This window comes from Delphinus delphis, chromosome 20 (assembly GCF_949987515.2).
Source record: "Delphinus delphis chromosome 20, mDelDel1.2, whole genome shotgun sequence".
NCBI lineage: Eukaryota > Metazoa > Chordata > Mammalia > Artiodactyla > Delphinidae > Delphinus > Delphinus delphis.
Window position 1 is genome coordinate 44876925 of NC_082702.1, and position 22298 is coordinate 44899222.

General features: G+C 38.8%; 1 protein-coding gene across 1 annotated transcript in view; it reads left to right on the plus strand.

The window, feature by feature from the left end:
- PHLPP2 (PH domain and leucine rich repeat protein phosphatase 2) overlaps nt 1–22298 on the plus strand; it is a 73079-nt gene that overhangs the window by 5668 nt on the left and 45113 nt on the right. The window contains exons 2-3 of the mRNA XM_060000530.1: nt 1970–2244; nt 12907–13040. Of these exons, the coding sequence (XP_059856513.1) occupies nt 1970–2244; nt 12907–13040 (409 nt within the window). The remainder of the gene's footprint in view (nt 1–1969; nt 2245–12906; nt 13041–22298) is intronic.

Genomic DNA, 22298 nt, shown 5'->3' on the forward strand with positions numbered 1-22298 from the left:
ATGGGAATGGAAGTATGTTTAAGGTGAAGAAGTTCTGTGGAGGAGAGTGTAGAGTTATTAATTCTTTTTAATTAGTAGGAGAAAGCAGGGATGGGAGACATGGAAAGCTCCACAGAGAGGGTGACGTTTGAGTAATTTTGAAGAATAACTACTCAGATGGACAAGATGGAGAAGGACATTTCAGGCAAGTCACAGAATTGTGGAATAGTTGGTGTGTTCGGGGAGTTGGATATGACAAACAGAGTGACATACAGTGGGGAGTGGCCCTAGAAAGGTGGGTCAGTGTAATTGTTTGTGGAAATTAGTTTTTTATTAATGGGAATAGAAATGGCCCATTTAAAAAAAATAGAGCAGGTAAATATTGATCTTTAGAAACTTGTTATATTGCTGTAGCAGTTGTTTTTGCTCTGAGATAATGTGACTTCACAATGTGTATGCATACCTAAGTTATCAAATGCAACAGTAATTTTTCTTTTGAAACATGAGGATAATGGAAAGAATATTTGTGCAGTATTGTGTTGATTCTGTAGTTCCTTATTTGGGTTATGAGGCAGAGGACTAGGACCCTAGAGGAACTTTCAGTTTGCATATGGAGACATACAGAAATGTTTATTGCAGCATTATTTCTGACACTGAAAAATTAGAAACAAACTAAATGCCCTCAGCAGGAGAATGGATAAATTTCAGTGTATTTGTATAATAGAATGTTATTCAAGAGAATGAGCAGGGTGTATTAATCATAGATACATCTCTAAACCAATGTTGAATCAAATAAAAAAAATTGCAGGGTGAAACATAAGTATGTTAGGTTTTAGATAAAGTTTTAAATCATGTAAAACAATACTATATAGAGTTTATAGATATATACTTATATGGCAAACATAAAAAATGCATGGGAGGACTTCCCTGGTGGCACAGTGGTTAAGAATCCGCCTGCCAATGCAGGGGACACGGGTTTGAGCCCTGGTCTGGGAAGATCCCACATGCCATGGAGCATCTAAGCCCGTGAGCCACAACTACTGAGCCCACATGCCACAACTACTGAAGCCCACGCACCTAGAGCCCGTGCTTTGCAACAAGAGAAGCCACCACAATGAGAAGCCCATGTACCACAACGAAGAGTGGCCCCCGCTCGCCACAACTAGAGAAGGCCCATGCGCAGCAACACAGACCCAACGCAGCCAAAAATCAATCAACCAATCAAACAATCAATAAAAATCAGAAATTAAAAAAAAATGCATGGGATGATAAACACTATAGTAGAGTGTTTATTTCTGGGGAGAGAGGGAGGTGAATGGGATTTTTTTAGGTAGTAGGTGGCTTTAGCTATATATGTAAGGATATATCATATATATGTTCTTTAGAATAATGATCTGAACTAAATATGGCAAAATATTAAAGCTTGTGAAAATTAGGTAGTAGGTACACTACTGTTCTTGACATTTTTATGAAAACATAAAGAAAAAAAAAGATCAGAAGATGACTGACAGAGACTTTCCTGGTGGTCCAGTGGTAAAGAATCGGGCTTCCAATGCAGGGGACATGGGTTTCGATCCCTGGTTGGGGAATTAAGATCCCACATGCCACGAGGCAACTAAGCCCATGCGCCTCAAACTACAGAACCCACATGCCCTGGAGCCTGTGTGCCACAATTAGAGAAAGAAAACCCGCACACCGCAATGAAGTTCCCGTGTGCCGCCACTAAGACCTGACGTGGCCAAAAATAAAAAAGTAAAAAAAAAGTAAGAAAAAAAAAAAGATGATGGACAGAGACATGAACAGCTAGCAATAAAGAGAATGAAAATTTTCAGTTTAGGGCTGGGCATGGCAGGTGCAGAAGGCTCTGTGAGAGGAGGCGGTACTGAGTCAAGTTTTGGTGACTACGGAGTGGAAAGGTGGGCTGAGGACTGAATGTGTCTAATTCAGTCAGACATTTGAGCTAATGATTTCTTTTTCCTGACGTTTTTAGAGAACTATGAAACGCAATGGGAGCAGACATTGTCTGAATAGGAGAAGTAGGTTTGGTTCTCGAGAGAGAGACTGGCTGCGAGAAGATGTGAAGAGAGGCTGTGTTTACCTGTACGGAGCAGACACCGCCACGGCCACTGCAGCCAGCGCCTCTGCCACTGCCTCCTCCTCCGACTTACATCTTGTCCTTTGCACAGTAGACACGCCAGCGTCAGAAATCTGTGCTGGAGAGGGAAGGGAACGTCTTTATTTGCAGCTTCATGGAGACCTGGTCAGGTGAGGTCAGAGTTTTACCACTAATTCTCCTGCAGTGTAAGTCACATGTGTTTCTGCTTGGAAGTGGGCTTTAGGACCTCATTCTTGCTGGAGCTGATGATGATTATGGGGTCACTAGGCTTGAAAAAAGATTTCTCCCTGGAATGCTGACATTAGGATTCTTGAATTTAAAAACTGTCAGTTTTTAAAGGAAAAAGAAGGAAAAATTGATAATTACTTCATTTGGATTATATCATAGGTCGGATATCTAAATTTAAAATAAATATTTTTTTAAAGATTTTTTAAAAATTAAATTTATTGGGATTCCCTGGTGGCGCAGTGGTTGAGAGTCCACCTGCCGATGCAGGGGACACGGGTTCGTGCCCTGGTCCAGGAAGATCCCACATGCCGCAGAGCGGCTAGGCCCATAAGCCATGGCCGCTGAGCCAGCATGTCCGGAGCCTGTGCTCCGCAACGAGAGAGGCCACGACAGTGAGAGGCCCACATAACACAAAAAAAAAAAAAAAAAAAAAAAAAAATTAAATTTATTTATTTTTGGCTGCATTGGGTTCTTCGTTGCTGTGCGCGGGCTTTTCTCTAGTTGCGGTGAGTGGGGGCTACTCTTCGTTGCGGTACCCGGGCTTCTCATTGTGGTGGCTTCTCTTGTTGTGGAGCACGGGCTGTAGGCGCACGGGCTTCAGTAGTTGTGGCTCACAGGCTCTAGAGCACAGGCTCTGTAGTTGTGGCTTGCGGGCTTAGTTGCTCTGTGGCATGTGGGATCCTCCCGGACCAGGGCATGAACCTGTGTCCCCTGCATTGGCAGGCAGATTCTTAACCACTGCGCAGCCAGGGAAGCCCAAAATAAATATTTTTAAAGTTTTTAAGTAATACATATAAACAGAATGAAATAGAAATGTATAAAAGGAAATAGAATGAGAAGTACCTATGGTCATGCATGAGTATGTGTCATTATTTGTATATAAATTTTAAAACTAATGGTGCTACATGCCACATGTCAACTTAATATCTCTTAGAAATCTTTCCATATTAATGTTTATATAATTTTCATTTATTTAATGGCTAAATAGTATTTCATTTTATGAATCTACCACAATTTTAGCTAGTCTGCTATTAATGGACATGTAAGTTGTTACCAGTTTTTTTACTACAAGTACTGTTGCAGTGAATATCCTTGTACCTGTGATATTTCTCCCATGTGGAAGTCATCTGTAGGGTAAAGTCCTAGAAGTGGAATTGCTGGCTCAAAGGGTATGTGCATGTTTAATTTTGAGAGATTTTGTCAAATTCCTCTTCATAGAACTTATACTTCGATGAATAATATAAAAGTATACCTATTTCCCCCTTACTTTCTCCAGAATATGTTAAATTTTTCATATACAGACACATCCTCATGCACGAGCACATACTTGATTGTGAATAGAAATGATTGTCAACAGTTTTTAGAGAATCATAAATTCAGCATTCCAAGGACAACTCTTTTTTCAAGGCTGATGACTTAGATTTTTGCAAATCTGATAGGAATTTTGTTATTTTGTTTTAATTTTCATTTATATTAATGAGTTAGGTTGAGCATATTTTCATAGGTTTAATTTCTTTAAAATCTTTTTTTAAATTTTTTTTTTGTTGTACGCGGGTCTCTCACTATTGTGGCCTCTCCCGTCGCGGAGCACAGGCTCCGGACGCGCAGGCTCAGCGGCCATGGCTCACCGGCCTAGCCGTTCTGCGGCATGTGGGATCTTCCCGGACCGGGGCACGAACCCATGTCCCCTGCATCGGCAGGCGGACTCTCAACCACTGCGCCACCAGGGAAGCCCTGATTCAGCTTTTTAAAAAAAACTATTAGTTCTTTGAGTTAGACCTCAAATAAGAGCTCCTTAAGTGCCTGACCATTGACTTTCTCTCCTTCCCTTTTCCTGTAATAAATAAGTGTCTCAAAACAGAATTCAAAACTGTGGATTCAGTACTGTTGAAAGTGAGAAAGGAGGCACCCACTTACACCTAAAAATGTGGCAATGATAGTAACACCTTTAGCTGAGCTAAACATTGATATCATTTTAAAGTCTAAACTGGGGTTTATTATTATTTTCCTTTAGGATTTGGACTAATTCCTGAAAAAGTAGACTAGCACTTGAATGTTTTCCTTGTTCACCAGTTAACTACATTTCCTAAATCCATTTGTAAAACGAAAGGATCAGACTGGGTGACCCTTAGGCTTTTCTAAATCTTAACACTGATTCCGATCTAATTTTATCAGGTGGAAAGCCTTGACCTACATTATAGCTGGTAGTGATTGACGGAGTTCAAGTATTTAAACCTAAGACTTATTACTCATCTGTATACTAATGTGTATATACACAAAAATACTAGAAAAGTGGAGAAAACCCCACTTGAATTGGCTTGCTACTACTAGTTGTGTAGCTAAGAATCCAAATGTGATACAATTTACTTTAGTGAACTAAACTGTACTTAAAATGGAGAGTTTGTCTCTTTTTAGTCCTGTAGCCTTGATAATTTCTAATGAAGTAGCTCTTTGAAAACATAATTGGTTATAAAATAATGAAAACACTGTTGAACTGTGGTTTGAAGATATGAATATATTTTCTTTTTTTAAAAATTAAAAAAAATTTGTACAATTTTTAAAGGTTACACTCCATTTGCAGTTATTATAAAATATTGGCTGTATCCCCTGTGCTGTACACTACATCCTTGTAGCCTGTCTGACATCCAGTAGTTTGTGCCTCCCACTACCGCCTCCACGCCCCCCCCCCCCGCCCCCCGCCCCGGCTGTGTTGCTCCTCCACCCCCCACTGGTAGCCCCTAGTTTGTTCTCTATATTTGCGAGGCTGCTTCTTTTTTGCTACATTCACTAGTTTGTTGTGTTTTTAGATTCCACATAGAAGTGCGATCATACATTATTTGAGATCCGAATATATTCTCATCACTGGAATAGGAGCTCAAGAAGCCTCAGCCAGCCAAAAAAATGATGATGATATATTTTAGCTAACATTAAGTGCTTTCTTTTGCTAGTTAACGGGCTTACTGCTTTATGCACATTTTCTCATTAAATCCTCACAGTAACTCTAAGAGAGGTAGGGTTATTCCTTTCCAATGAGGAAAATGAGGCTCTTCGAGAGGTCCAGTAACTTGTTCAAGGCCAGGCAGGTACTGCCAAGCAGTTGGAATGTTGACATCATTCATGATAGATGGTGGACTTCCTTCCGAGTAAAGGCCCTCCCGGAGGGGAACTGGCACAGTGTGCCTTGCTCAGTTTCACTATTTAATCATAATTGTTTAAAGATCTTTTTTAGACCTCTTACTCAATGGTTAATTGCTTGAGTTCAGTCTTATGTTTATCGCATCAGAAGAATAGGTACTTTCTTTGTAATAGCTCTTCATAAGATAGTTGACAGTCTAACACAATATCTTTTTTTAATAACATTTTTTGCTGCTTAATGAAGTGTGATTTATATTCATTGTAGAAATTTTGGAAAAATGAAAAAGTATAAAGAGAAATAATTTTCATTGCTTATGCTTTTTGTAGATTATCTCACTTAATCCTCATAACAATCTTGTGAGGTAAATACTTTCCCTATTTTATAGATGAGGAAAATGAGTCTTAAAAGAGTTAATCATCTCACCTAGAATCACTTGGCTGGTAAGTGTAGAGCTGGAATTTGAACTCTGGCATTCTGACACCAGATTCCATATATTACCTCCCCCTTCCCCCGCCATGCTGACATTTTTTTTTCCAGATCTTTTTCAAAATGAGTGTGTGTGTAATTTTTTTAAATTACGTATTTGGACCCACACCATATATTCAATTTTATTTACTGCTTACTTCAATTAATTTCCTTGTGTCATTAAAAATTCCTTAGATACCAGTTTTAATAACTAGAGAATATTCTATTTTATGCATATACTATAACTTGTTTAAAATTTGAGAAATTATGTGCAGTAATGGTGTAGAGCTTGGATTCTGGATTGAGAGTGTGTGTGTTCAAATTGGCTGTGTTACTATGCAAGTTGCCTAACGCTTTGTCCTCAGTTTACTAATCTGTACAATGGAGGATGATGATATTTACATTATAGAGTTATCACGAGGATTAAATAGATTATACATGTTATGAAGATTAAGTGAATTAATACTTGTAACGCTTCTTAAACTCGAATGTCCAGCTGGGGAGCTTGTTAAAATGCAGATTCTGATTCAGTGGCTCTGGGGTGGGGCCTGTGGGTCTATATTTCTATTAAGCTCCTAAGTGATGTGCTACACTTTGAGGAGCAAGGAAGTAAACTTCTTAAAATGATGCCTGGACCTAGTAAGTGCTCAATAAGTGTTACCTGTTTGGGTTGTTTCAAGTCACTCAACCCTTAGAAGTAGTGTGATGACTAAACCTTTGCCCATGACTCTACATTGTTGATTTCCGTGAACTAGGTCCTAGAAATGGGATTACTGGCACTAAAATTACCCCATGTTTTTCCTAAATCATCCATGATTTCCTTCTTTCCTTACTCTTTTTTAATCATAGACTTGTCACTTGAATTTAACAGAGGGATTACTAGTTTATAGAATTTTAGCACTTGAAGGAACCTAAGAGAGATGCCTACTAGCAGGGGTCTCTAACCCCTGGCACTGGGCCACACAGCAGGAGGTAAGCAGTGAGTGAGTGAAGCTTCATCTGCTGCTCCCCATTGCTCACATTACCGCCTGAACCCCCTCCCGCTGCCCCCCACCAGCCTCCCTGCCACCGATCCGTAGAAAAATTGTCTTCCACGAAACCGGCCCCTGGTGCCAAAAAGGCTGGAGACTGCTGCCTACTAGTAAAATGAACCTAACCTACCAGCCTCACCATCCACTGCCCTTTCCATCCGGAAATACGTGTGGGGGCAGGGCTTTTGGTTATCACAGCTACAGGGGAGGGTTACCAGCATCTAGGGTCAGCATTCAGGACAGGGAGCCTTAATGTCCTCAATGTGTGGGACCATCTTGTACAGCAAAGAATTGTCCTACCTAAAAGGCCAGTAACTTCCCCATGGGAATCACTGAAACCATTATCTTTCCTTTTATGGATGTGAAACAGAGGTCTGGAGAGGTCAGGTCCAAAGCACATTCCTGCAGCTGCCTGGTGCTAGTGCTCTAGTTGGAACACAAGTATCCTGTCTCCCAGTCCAGTGCCCTTTACATGATACTATTTGGTCTGTCTGTTTTATTGGACTGTTAAAGTGACAGATGACTCAGTAGTGAAGCTTAGTGTAGTCATTGCCTTCTCTTTGAAAAGTTGTAAAAATATCACATGTAACAAAATGAAGTGCCCTTTGGCTCATGGTCATATTTTTACTTTTATTTTCAGTCATCAAAATGACTAAGATTTCTGTGGTTGATACACTATCTTTTAAGATAAGCTAAGAATAGATAAAATATATCTAACAGAAAATTATGCCCTCAGGATTTGGGATCCTGAGTTCTAATTCCTTTACTATCAGTGACTTGCTGGGTGACGTCTTAACAAGTCACTATAGTTTTGTTTTACCATATTTTGATATTGTAAAAGTGGAATGAAAAGTCCTGTTTCAGGATACATACTGAGCTGATTAACCCTGAGGAAGGAAAAGGATTATTTTTGTTTTGTGTTTCATATTTCTGTAGTATTTTAAAGCTTTAAAAGAATGTGTTACACATTAAGTAATTTGTTTTTATTAAAACTTTGTTTTGTTTTTACATTTTAATACTTCTAAAATCAGTGTGTATCTTACAGTTGTTGGTAGGTCATAGTCTAACTGGCAGTGTTTTTTCTTTCTTAATGGTTGTTACAATGCCCTCTGGTTTACTGCAGTACAGTTCTGACACTAACCATGCAGAGTTTGCACAAACTTCCTTCACAAGTTAAAGGACATTACACCTGAGACTAACACAACGTTGTTAATCAGCTATACTCCAATATAAAATAAAAATTAAACAAACAAACAATTTAAAGGGCCTGGTGTCCAACAAGACCACCCTGACTTTACACTCTGGTTGCACTTCAGGCCAACTGGATAAAAATTTAGGGGGCTCCCATGACCCCTTCAGGTTCAATAATTCACTAGAATGTCTCACAGAACACAAGAAAGCAATATTTAAGATTACAATTTTCGTATAAAGGATACAAATCAGGACCAGCAAAATGAAGACACACATAGGGCGAGGTCTGGGAGCATCCGTGTTACCCTCCCAGCACATTAGTGTGTTCATCCATCGGGAAGCTTCAGTACAGAGTTTTTATTGAGGTATTATAGCATAGGCTTGACTGATTTAATCATTGATCAGGTAGGTGCTTGAACTCAAATCTCCAGCCCTCCCCTCTCCCAAGGTCGGGCTCACTCCAAGCCCCAGCCCTGTCTTCACGTGGTTGGTCTTTCTGGTGACCAGCCCCCATCCTGAGTCAGCTCATTTCTTAGCATAAACCTAGGGGTTATCCAAGGGGCTCATGAATAACTAAGACACTCGCATTACTCAGTAAACTCTGAGGATTTAGAATCTACCCCACAGGAACCAGGGACCACGAAGGCTAGAAAGACTCTCATACAACAATGATGCATAAAAATAGTCTATCTTTCAAATGGTGATGTATTAGACTAATGACGTACAGTAATTTTAAAACATAACTTTTTATGTTTCTTGATGTAAGTTAACATATGAAGTGCTTTGAGCTCTCTTCTGCATACATTTTTAATCTACATTTAGAAAATAATATTGTTTCCCTAAAGGAGGCTAGGCTTTGTAAAGAAACCGACACAGGTTCAAACCCTGATGCCATATGTACTAATTGTGTGACTCTCTGAACCTCATTTTTCTTATTTCCTAGTTTTGTAAAATGTGAGATACTTCCCAGCATAGTGTCAGGTATGGGGTAAACATTCATCGAAGTATCCTTGTTGTTTGTATCATGATCTGTATTGTCGGTCTTCAAATTTTGCAGATTTTACCTTTATAGATGGCCAGAGATTGAGTTTTAACCTGACTTTGATGTAGAGAATGCTGCTCTGCTTTGTTAGGGTCTTGGATACAATATGTTGGGTTTTAATAATGTATACTTTTGGGCTTCCCTGGTGGCGCAGTGGTTGAGAGTCCGCCTGCCGATGCAGGGGACGTGGGTTCGTGCCCTGGTCCAGGAAGATCCCACATGCCGCGGAGCGGCTGGGCCCGTGAGTCATGGCCACTGAGCCTGCGCATCCGGAGCCTGTGCTCCGAAAAGGGAGAGGCCACAACAGTGAGAGGCCTGCGTACCAAAAAAAAAGAAAAATAATGTATACTTTTGCCTCCCACTATTAACTAGAATCCTTGTGAAATGATACCTGGAATGAAATGTACTCTTCTCTTACCTCTAACTTAACTGTGGGCGCTGTTCAGATTGGCTAAGAGCTGCAAACACTGTTGATAGCATTACTGTATTGGTTGGCTGGTTTGGAGAAAAATAACCATATCCACATATATTCAGATTTACAAGGACTATTGTAGCTCCTTGAAGCATTAGAAGCAAACTAAAACTGTTAACAATAGTCATATTGTCTCTTCTTAAATCTGCAGTGGAAGTTTTTCAAATGCTGAATGGAACCTTTCTTTGCTAACATACTCTCTCCTACACCTGTTTTGCAGTATATATATTTCCTTTGATTTGTGAGAGATTTAACACACAGCTAATTAGCAGCCTGTTAAACTTTTGGAACTTTGAAACACAAAATTGATCCGTAAGCATATTACAGCATTTCCCTCCCCCATACTCTACTCTCTTAAGCAGATGAGTTTAATGAGTAAATGGAATTAGTCCCTCGTTTTACTTGTTTTTGCAGTTCTTGAACTATTTCTTGTTTGCTCATTTATGCTAAATTAATAAGAGCAGATGTTGAGATTCTCTTGATTTTTTTTTTCCCCGTCCCACCAGGGAGAATACTTTCTTTAGGTGGAAATATATAAAGAGGTTTTCCAAAATCTACAGAGCCTTTTTAGACCAGGACATTTGATCAGGTAAAATATGTCAGAATTAGGATATTTCCATTTATCCTGGTTTTCCAGAGAGAAATAGGAAAATTGAGTTAGTGAGCTTTAGCCTGAAAGTATTAATAATGTTTCTTGGTCTTGAATATGTGATCATTATATGGAATTATATTTAAATACATTGATCTCTGTATCCAAAAATAATAGCAGTGTTCACGTAGAATTTGTATTATATTAGCAAGGTGTCTTAAATACCTGAAAGAGCCCTGAGTTTTAAAAGACGCTGAAGATCATCTGGCCCAACTTGGTTCTTAGAGGAGACTCGTCTAAAGTGTCCGTGACAGAGGGCTCTCTAGCTCTCTGTGAACTATTTTGAGAGGAGGTCTGTTTCATTATTGGGCTTCTCTAATCATTAAGGTTTTTCCTCATTTTTTAATCAAGTCTACCTGTGCAACTTCTCCTTGGTCCTAGTCCTATTCTTTGGAGCAATCTAGATAGAGTAAGTCTAATCCTTCTTGACACTGGAAGGTAGAGAGGGCTCTTTATGCCCTTGGTCACCTTGTCTTCAAGTTAATCCTTCAGTCAGTCTTCCTATTACATGGCTAATTGACCCGTCCAGGATATAGTTTATTAGAAGTCTCTCTTAAAATGCATCCTTCTTAGAAGAATTCTACCATTGTACTGGGAAGGTGCCTTATTGTCACAGCCCTTTGTGGACTTTTATTTTATTTGGCTAGAGATTAATTGTAACTGATATTTTTATTCTGAAAAGTTTATTTTTCATTTCTATTAAATTCAATATTTATTGGTCTTTGTAGGCTTTTAGTTCTTTGGTCATTCCCCGTGTAGTAGTTCTGAGCTGATGGAAGCTGAAAGTCAGAACTGAACAGTCAGGAGGGGCCAGGAGGTCGTTTTACTTTATTTTTATTTATTTATTTTAGATTTTTAAAAAAATGTTTATTTATTTGGCTGTGTTGGGTCTTAGTTGCGGCATGAGGGATCTAGTTCCCTGACCAGGGATCGAACCCTGGCCCCCTGCATTGGGAGTGTGGAGTCTTAGCCACTGGACCACCAGGGAAGTCCCTATTTTTATTTTTTACTTTCTGTACTCATCAATATGATTTCCATTCCTAAATTACCATATTTTGACAGTTGTTTATATTCCACTTTGTAGTATTCCCATTTCATGTTTTTTTAAATTAAAGCATATTGTCAACCAGTATTTTCTAGTTCTTTAACCACAAAACACAGAGTTCTTTCATATCTTTTTGCCATGATGGAAGGTTTATCATGTTTCTTCTGATTAATACAAGACTTAAGTTTTCTAAACAGAATCCTTTTAGGATATGAATAATGTTCTTCAAGATCTTTTAAACATACAGGCTTTCCTATACTTGTTTTTTGGTTGTTGTTTCAGATAGGGGAGACATTTTATTTTTATTCTAATTAAAATTTTATTCCATTCCTAAGAATTTTTTTGAATAATGTCAGTACATTATTGAACACTACTACATGCCAAATAATTTGCTAAGCACTTTATATACTATGTGATATCTTCTTGTAAGCAAATAAATAAATACTTCTAATAACAATTCTGTGAGTTAGGCACTACCCATTATACTGATGAGGAATTTAAGACAATGAGGTTAAATAACTTGTCTAGGGGCATACATGCAGTTGATAAGTGGCAGAAGTGAGACTCAAACCCAGGCAGTCTGACTTTTGGAGCTCATGCTCTTAGCTGGTGTATTTATGACTCTTTGCTTTCTGATAAAAGAATTGTAAATGAGCTGCCTTAAGTCTGTGTGATTTTAAAATATGCAGTGTCACCAGAAGCCACAAGTGATTACTAACATTCTGGTTTTACCTAGCTTTCAGTCAGAACCATGTAATCTAATGATTTCTGGGGAATTACTGGGCAGTTCATTCCTAGTTTTTATGGAAAAATCATCTGTGAAGCCAGAGGAAATATATAGGATATAGTCAGCAACCCAAAGTCTCCATTTATAATTGTGTTGCAGCTTATGTGAAATCAGTTATGGCCAGGTACAATCTTTTATATCTCATAATTTCAATTCGATGCCTTTAAGTTTGAAGCGGAGGTTCTCAAAGGGCCCTCTGGGGGTCTCTGAGACTTTTTGAAGAGGTGCATGAGGTCAAAACTCTTTCATAATAATGAGGTATTAATTTTCTTTTTCACTTTCAGTCTTGTAAGTATACAGTGGAGTTTTCTAGAGGCTACATATCTGAGAATCTAGCTGTCTTCTATTAAACCAGCTGTTAAAGAGATTTATAAAATATAAAATAATGCAAGTCTTCTCACTAAATTTGTTTTATTCTGAAAATATAGTTTTCAAAAAATATTTGTTAACATGTAATGTGTTTATTGTTTTTATTTTAAAATGAATAACTAAATATTTAGAAATTCTTAAGTTTAGTTTCTCATTCAGTAAATGTCAATAGATATACCCCGTGTAAACAAAAGCTCTTTGGGGGCCTCAAAAACTATAGAGGGATCCCAAGACCAAAATCTCTGAGCACCACTTGTTTAGATTAGTTGTATCATGTGATATTAGAGAAAATCTTGATATAGAAGTAAAAATCTAGAGCATATTAAAAGATTTTAAAAATCAAATGAAGTGTGTTTATTACTTAACAAATATTTTTCTTTTGAATTGTATAAGCAGGAGACTGGAACCTACGGAACGACCTCTTCAGATTGTTTATGATTACTTGTCCAGGCTGGGGTTTGATGACCCTGTGCGCATACAGGAGGAGGCGGCAAATCCTGACCTTGGCTGTATGCTTCGATTTTATGGTGGTAAGGATTTATCATGGCTGTGTGTATACATTAATGACTTTTAATTGATTATTTGTACCTCTGTCTGTCTTCAGCCTTTTAAAAAGATTTTATCCAAAGCCATTTTTAAGCCAATTTACTAATGTAGTTAGAAAACAACAGCAAAAACAGCCTTCCCTTTTTATTTTTGCTCTTTTTGTTCTGGTGTTTTGCTGACTTACAGAATTGTTACGTACTTTTGCCAGCATCTTGATCAAATCATAGCTTTAGTATCAGTTATATTTTCAAGTTCTTTATAAAGTCCATGAACTTCTGGATAGTTCGAGAATGTTGCGAAGTAGGTGGTTATTATCATATATGACTTAACATTTGATGAACACATCAGACGTGTATATTGTTGAATTTCGTAAGCTTTAAATCTTGGATATTTTACATGCTCTTCTCTTTTGGTGCATTTTTTCCCTATTGACTATTTTTCATCTGATCACTTTAGTCATAAAGTTAGCCTTAAGGAAGTCAGAATATTTCTGAATATTACTCTCCAAATACACATCAATAACTAATAATACTACTGAGTACCATTTTTTGAGTGCTTACTGTGTGCTTTTATGCTTGTGAATTACCCAGTTTACTCAGTATAGCCACCTTATGCTCTAGGAACTGTTGTCTCATTTTACAGAGACAGAGAAGTTAACTTGTTCAAGGTCATACAGCTAGTAAATAACAGAGCTATTTAACACCTAACAGTTTTGAGTTAATATGACCCATTTTTCAAACAGTTGAACTAGTAACTAAGTTATTAGTGTATGTAGGCATAACCATTTACTAAGATTTCCTGCTCTCATTCCTCAAATTATTGATTTAATCTGAACTCTTGTGACACATGTCACAAGCCAGTTTTATTAAATGCACTTCACAAAAGATTTTATTTATAATTTTTCACCACAACAATATTTTCTGACATGTCCCTTAAAAGTTGGTTTCATTTTATTTTATTTCCATTCATTTCTCTCCTTTGTTAGTTCATGGAGGGAGAATAGTTGCTAGGTTGATGTTAAATCTGAGGAAAATCTTTTAAGACTAATTTGAGGAACACAACCGATCTATTACTGTAAAGCTTGGTTAAAAAATAATAATAAATCTTGGATAGTAACATGCTCTTTATATGTGGTTGCACATAAGTTCTTCACTCCATGTTTTCATTCTGGGATGAAAGTTGAGCCTTGAGATGCTGGCGAGCTCCTTTATAACCAGTGAGATTGCATTTGAAGTCAATTATAACACAACAGTTGGCATGATTGCATTAATTTATTAATAACACCTGATAAATTGTAGCATGCCTAGGATCTTAATATTCCCTTAAGAGGATATTTCCAGTAAAGTCAAAAAGAGTACCAGTTTGGGGGGCTTCCCTGGTGGCACAGTGGTTAAGAATCCACCTGCCAGTGCAGGGGACACGGTCCAGGAAGATCCCACATACCACGGAGCAGCTAAGTCCGTGCGCTGCAACTACTGAGGCTGCGCTCTAGAGCCCGTGAGCCACAACTGCTGCAGCCCACATGCCTAGAGCCTGTGCTCCGCAACAAGAGAAGCCACCGCAAGGAGAAGCCTGCACACCGCAAGGAAGAGTAGCCCCCGCTCGCGCAACTAGAGAAAGCCCATGTGCAGCAGCAAAGCCCAACGTAGCCAAAAATAAATAAATTAAAAAAAAAAAAAAGAGTACCAGTTCCTAGTACTTACTATATTTGCGGGGGGGGGGGAGTCATTAACAGAGAACATTTCCAAAAGTGAGCTCTTTTAATTCAGAGAAGCTAGTATAATTTGAGTGAGAAAATTACATTTGAGAAAGAGGTTTTTAAAGCTAGTTACTTTTGAAAATAGGCAATATATGTATATGGCACCAGAAATAAAAGGTTAAAAAAAGTATGTATGTGGTGTAGGTAGATAGATAGATAAGGGTATTTTCTGTTGGCTGTGTAACAAATTGCCTCAAAATTTAGTGACTTAGGACTTCCCTGGTGGCGCAGTGGTTAAGAATCCACCTGCCAATGCAGGGGACGCGGGTTTGATCCCTGGTCTGGGAAGATCCCACATGTTGCGGAGCGGCTAAGCCCGTGCACCACAACTACTGAGACTGTGCTCTAGAGTCCGTGAGCCATGACTACTGAGCCCACATGCTGCAGCTACTGAAGCCCATGTGCCTAGAGCCCATGCTTCGCAACAAGAGAAGCCACCTCAGTGAGAAGCCCATGCACCGCAACGAAGAGTAGGCCCTGCTTGCTGCAACTAGAGAAAGCCCACGCACAGCAGTGGAGACCCAATTCAGCCAAAAAATAAATAAAAATTAAAAAAAAAATTTAGTGACTTAAAATGATATTAAATATTTATTTTTTAATTTATTTTTATTTTTTGGCCGCACCATGCGCAGCGTGTGGGCTCTTAGTTCTCTGACCAGGGATCAAACCCACACCCCCTGCAGTGGTAGCACAGAGTCTTAACCTCTGGACTGCCAAGGAAGTCCCGATATTATATCATACAGTTTCTATGGGTCAGAAATCTAGGAGGAATTAGCTGGATGGTTTTGGGTTGAGTCTCAGTGAGATAGTACTCATTATATTGGCTGAAGCTGCAGTCATCTGAAGGCTTGAGTGGGGCTGGAAGATTCACTTCTAACATGGCTCACTCATGTGGCTGTTGGTAGAAGGCCCCAGTTTCTCACCAGTTTTTGGCAGGAGATCTCAGTTGCTTGCTATGTGAACCCTTCTCTAGGGCTGCTTAAGCGTCTTCACGATGTAGCAGCTAGCTGCCCCCAGTGATGAGAAACACACACATGCACATGAGTGCATGCATACATGTGCACACAAACACATAACACACACACACATACATACACACAACACACAGGCTTCAGTGTTTTTTATGACCTAGCCTCATAAGTCACCATTGTTTTCACCACTTTCTATTAGAATTGAGTCACCAAATACAGCCCACACTATATAGAGAAGGGAAATAGCCCTCACCTTTTTTTTTTTTAGGCCTCTCCTTTTGAAGAGAGGAGTTGTAAAGAATTTGAAGTATTCTTTTTGAAGCAAATAGCTTAGCAATCAGCTTTCAATATTTCTTGCATAGAGTCTTTGGTGCGTTAGCTTAGCATATACTGTTAATGAGGCCAGGGTCAGAGGGCCTAAGTTCAAACCAGTGTTTTGCTTTGTTTGCTGGATATGAAACGTCTCCGGTACTCCAGGGGCCATTGTGCAAATGCTAGTTATCAGTCTTGCTGGGGGCGGTGCTGGGGGAAACTGAGTGGAGTGACTCAGTACAGATTCATGATATAAAAGCCTTGAAATAACATGTAACTAAAGATGAGTGGGTAGCATGATCAGTCACAGAGATTAAGAGAGCCCATTAATCAATTCCTTATTATGTAAGAGGAAGTGGCATCTAGAAGGTGTGATTTGCTAGTGATGTTGCAGTTCTGGGGTTGAATAGCTCAGGTAGCATAGCACCCAGCCTGAGCATTTCTTTCTGTTTGGTATTCTCTGTACACGTTGTTTGAGACAGTTTCATCCAAGGAGCATAAACACAAACAAAAGAAACCAGATACAAAAGAATTGCATATATAGTATGTTTCCATTCATTTAAAGTTCGAAAACAGGCAAAACTCAGCCGTATTGTTTAGAGATGTGTGACAGTACCACTCTCTGTCCATCCAAAGCTGCTCTTTCCTTCCTCCGTAATAAGACTTAGAGGTGGGCACATGACTGCCCAGCTACATCTCTTTTCTCAGTCTTTTGTGCAGTTTGGTGTGCACCTGTGACAAAACTTTCTAAAGTGGTATAGAGTGGAATTGTGTGCCGCTTTTATACCTGGTTCCTAAAGCCTCCCGTGCATACTTCTTGCTCTTTTCCTCTTCTGTAGGGTAGGAAGGCAGTCATCAAGAGCAATATTGAAGTCATGTGTTGAAAATGGCAGAGCCACCATCAGCTGGAGTTTCTCGACAGAGTTGACCCCTGGGAACCCAGACTGCCCACCCTAGCAGAGAATTACATTTATCTTGTGTTTGGGCCAGTATATTCTTTTTGTTACAGTAGTTAAAAATTGCTGTAACTAACACATGAGTAGCAAAAACATAAAGAAAACAAGGAAATTATTATTATAAAAGTGAAGAGAATGGCTGACCTCTGGGGTAGAGGGAGGAAGTGATTCCTACAAGTAGAATTTTTGAGTTAATACAAGTATATACCGATAGTGGTTATCTATTACGCAGTGATATATAATGTGATAATTATGATGTAATAATCAACTTGGTATATACCCGTTGAGAATTTTCTAACTTTTCCTATCTAATGTGTATTTGCAGAAATATATTTTGTTTACATAAATGCTGTCATTTGGTGTTAGTCTTCATGCTTTTTTTCTCCCAACAGTGTTTTGGAGGTCTTTTCTTAACTGTCTTCTATATGCGTTTCTATATGTTGCATACTATTGGATGTCATGTATGTATTGTAGTTTATATAACATTTTCCCTAGTGATGGACTATTACAAATAGCACTGTAGTAAAATTGCATCTTTGTGCACCTGTGTTTCTTTTTTTTAATGATGTAATTGGAATTTTTATTTTATTTATTTTTAAAAATTTATTTATTTTTGACTGCATAGGGTCTTCGTTGCTGTGCACAGGCTTTCTCTAGTTGCGGTGAGCAGGGGCTACTCTTTGTTGCAGTGTACAGGCTTCTCATTGCAGTGCCTTCTCTTGTTGTGGAGCACGGGCTCTAGGCGCATGGGCTTCAGTAGTTGTGGCTCACGGGCTCAGTCATTGTGGCTTGCAGGCTCTAGAGCACAGCCTCAGTAGTTGTGGCGCACGGGCTTTGTTGCTCCTCGGCATGTGGGATCTTCCCAGACCAGGGCTCGAACCCATGTCCCCTGCATTGGCAGGCGGATTCTTAACTACTGCACCACCAGGGAAGTCCCTGCACCTATGTTTCTTCAGAGTAAATTTCTAAACATGAAGTTATTGGGTCATAGGATATTTATTCACATTTAAAATACTAATAGTTACTACTGCAAAACGAATGTATATCCCATCAGTATATCAGAGTACCCCTTTGCTCACAATATCACCTTTTAATATTATTAGCATTTAAAACTTTTACTAATCTAATGGACTAAATGTTGGTCTCGTTGTTTTGATTTTGTTTTCCTGATTACTAGTATGGTTGAATATTGTGTCATATTTACATTGATCTTTAAGTTTTCTTCTCCTTTGAATTAACCCTTGATATTTCTGTTGTTTATCCTTTTTCATATTGATCAGAAGGACATTTTTTTTTTTTTTTTTTGCGGTACGCGGGCCTCTCACTGTTGTGTCCTCTCCCATTGCGGAGCACAGGCTCCAGGCGCACAGGCTCAGCGGCCATGGCTCACGGGCCTAGCCGCTCTGCGGCATGTGGGATCTTCCCGGACCAGGGCACGAACCCGTGTCCCCTGCATCGGCAGGTGGACTCTCAACCACTGCGCTACCAGGGAAGCCCCAGAAGGACTTTTGTATATATTCTGAATATACATCCTCTGTATACTGTATTTGTGACACATTTTTTTTCCAACCTGTAACTTGTTTTGTAGTTTTGCGTATTGTTTTTTATTGTGCAGAAGTTTTATTTAATCAGATTTAGTCAGTCTTTTCCTTTAATACCTTTACGTTCCTTCCCTATCCTAGGAAATAAACATACTCTATATTTTCTTCTAGTACTTTTATATTTTTAGAATGTGATATGAGGTAGGGATCTAACTTTACTTTTTTCTCTGTTGATAGCCAGTTGTCCCAACAATACTTATGAAATAGCTCATCCTTTTCCTGCTGATTTGAAGCATCACCTTTATTATTATTAAGTTCCTATACAGGCGGGGGTCTGTTTTGGATACTGTCCTATTACATTGATGTCTTTGTCTTATGCTAATACCAATGCTATTTTCAATATACCTATATGATAGATTCTGATAGTCGATAAGGAAGTTCCCATTCACTTTCCTTCTCTGAAAAATCAGGGATATCTCTAGAATCAAAGAAATCTTTCTGAAGATGTAGTATTTGGGTTGGTTCTTTAAAAATCGACAGAATTTCAGTAATCAGAAAGGAAAAGGAGGACAGAGGTGGGGTATTAGGAATTTCAGTGCATGTTCTGTGAATCACACACACAGATAATTTGAGTCCAGATTGTTTTGGGCCTTGAGTGCAATATCAGGAGTTTAGCCTTCATTTGGCAGATGGTAGCAGAAGTGATGGGATCCAAGTGAGTCTGAGAAAGATGAATCTGGCACCAGAGTGAATAATAATTCAGGCGTGCATTAGTAGGGATCTGAACTAGGGAATGGGAAGGAATCATTCGTATAGAGACTTTTTGAAGGAATAGTCAGTAAGTGTTGATGGTTGATTGAAAAAAGGAGTTGAGGAAGAGAACCTAAGAGGCAAAGCTGGCTCTGAGGTTTTGAGGCTGGGTGGCTTCGGGAGACTGACAGGACTTGAGCTGTGAGGAGGATCTGGTTTGCAGGGATGGTGATGAATTGGTTTCAGGCATGTTTAATTGTAAGTGGTGGTAGACATCCAGTTGGAGATGTCTGGCAGTAGTTGGAAGTGTGAAACTAGGAGCTTTGGAAATACAAATCTGGGAGTCAGGTACATGGGAGTGTTAAATCCGTGGAAGTTGTTAAGATTATCTTGAAAATAATAAATATAGGAAAAGAAGGAGGCTTAAGGCAGAACTTTCATTATAACAGCTAGCATTTGTTTTATACCCTTACTATGTGCTGAGCATGTACTGAGGTGCTGAGCACTCTATGTACCTTTTCTCATTTAATCCTTACAACCGTGTAGGTAGATGTTATTACTCTGGAGAGGTCTTAACGGGTTCTAAATCTCTTCTTTTTTTTTTAATTAATTAATTAATTTATTTTTGGCTGAGTTGGGTCTTTGTTGCTGCCCGCAGGCTTTCTCTAGTTGTGGCAAGCCGGGGCTACTCTTTGTTGCAGTGCACAGGCTTCTCACTGCGGTGGCTTCTCTTGTTGCGGAGCACGGGCTCTAGGTGCGCGGGCTTCTTTAGTTGTGGCTCACGGGCTCTGGAGTGCAGGCTCGGTAGTTGTGCCGCACGGGCTTAGTTGCTCCGCGGCATGTGGGATCTTCCCGGACCAGGGCTCGAACCCGTGTCCCTGCATTGGCAGGCGGATTCTTAACCACTGTGCCACCAGGGAAACCCTAAATCTCATCTTCTTAACCTCTAAGGTACTCTACCATATAGTTGATGGAGAAACAGTTTAGAAGAATAAGAGGGATCCATAAAATGTGAGAACTGGGAAAGACTAGGGATCATCTAATCCAACTCCTTGGTCTTAAACTTGGGAAACTAAGGCCTAAAAATATGGAACTTGTTCAGGGTCACAAAACCAGATTGTGGGATTGCTTAGCCACCACTGCTTCACAAGATTTTCTACTGAAATACTTCAAATCAGAGTGTGTTCTTGTGTTGGGTGGGGGGGGGGGGTGGCTATTGCGAGTTTGAAATTTGTTTTGAGGTTTCCTGTTTTACTCTTTAAATGTAAGTAAATGTTTCATTTTTACCCCAAAATATATCAGCCAGTATTTATTTGTTTAACTTTTTATTTTGAACTAGCTTTAGATTTTCAGAGCAGTTGGAATGATAGAGCTCCTGCACACACAGTGCACACACAGTCATTTGAGCCGTTGTTCCCTTATAAATAGTGCTTCATCTTTCTCTGGCTTCTTTAAAAATTTTTCCTTTGTCTTTAATTTTCAGCAGTTTGATTATGAAGTGTCTGGGCTTGAATTTCGTTGAGTTTAGCCTGCCTGGGGTTCACCAATGCTCCAGGTATTCTGTTCAGGTTTTATAGGTGAATTCAGTGGGAGAGACAGGGTACAGTGGGCTTTCTCTGTCTAACTCAGAACCAGAACCTTAATGGCATCTTTTGATTAAAAGAAGTATTTCATTTTGATATAGTCCAATTTAACAGTCTTTCCCTTTATTCTTTTCTAGAAGCTATATTGCTTTGCCTTTCAGATTATATTCACAATCTGTCTGTGTGACTTCATTTTTTATTGTCTGTTTTGAGTTATCATCATGAGCTCATGGGCTTATTTATATTTGTTTCAATTCATTTGCAGCTATTTTTCTTTCTGATGCTCAATTTGTCCCATCTCAGCTAGGGGGAGCTCTTTCAGGTTGCTTTCTATGTCCTTCCAACATGACCCAACTACTGTCTTTGGTAGCATTCTAGATTTTCCATTAAGTTCTTGATCTTTTCATCATCTGACTCACACCAGGAATAGATTATTTTTCTAAGGACTGGTTCATTTTAATGAAAAATGGTATTTAGAGACTATCCTATGGGCAATAGACGTATTCATTGCTACAGGGTTGTCCTTGATGCTTTGTTTTCGAAGCTCTTTTTTTTTAATTATAAAAGCAATCCATTTTCTTTATAGAACATTTCAAAGTATAAATGTGTAGGGAAATTAAAATTATCCCTGATTTTCCACTTAGAACCTTGGCTTTCGAGATTATAAGTCTGTTTTTTAATTAGAACTCTTAGACATTCCAAACGTTTATTAGAACTTCCTCATTCTGTTTTTTACCACTTTCAGAAGATCAGAGACTTGAGGCATTCTGAATATCTAGCAAACCCTCCATAAATAATAATAAACAGCATGTTATTTCATGTATAAATAACTTATCCTCCCCAAATTGAATGTTCCTTTCTGAGAGTGGTGATGGATAGATTTAGATGGATAGATTAAATATAAAGAAATAAGGCCAAGGAAGGAGAGACTCAAAGAATTGTACATCCATTGATTTAACATCTGTTTCATGTAAACTTCAAAAGAGACTATTAGACAATTTGGAAGCATGAGAAGCTATAATGAAGTCCCATTTTTATTTGATGTAGCTAACTTTGTAATATATCATGCTGTTAACCAGGATGGGGAATATAAATGCAATAGCAAGTTTGGGGAAAATGATGAGATTAAAAAAAACCCAGCTTCATTGAGATATAATTCACATACCATAAAATTCACTCTTTAAAAGTGTACAATTCAGTGCTTTTTAGTATATTCAGAGAGTTGTGCAACCATCACCACTATCCAATTTTAGAACATGTTTATCACTGTAAAATGAGACCCCCATATCTGTTAGCAGCCATTCCTTATTTCCCACTCCCACAACACCTGGCAACCATGAATCCACTTTCTGTCTATATAGATTTGCCTA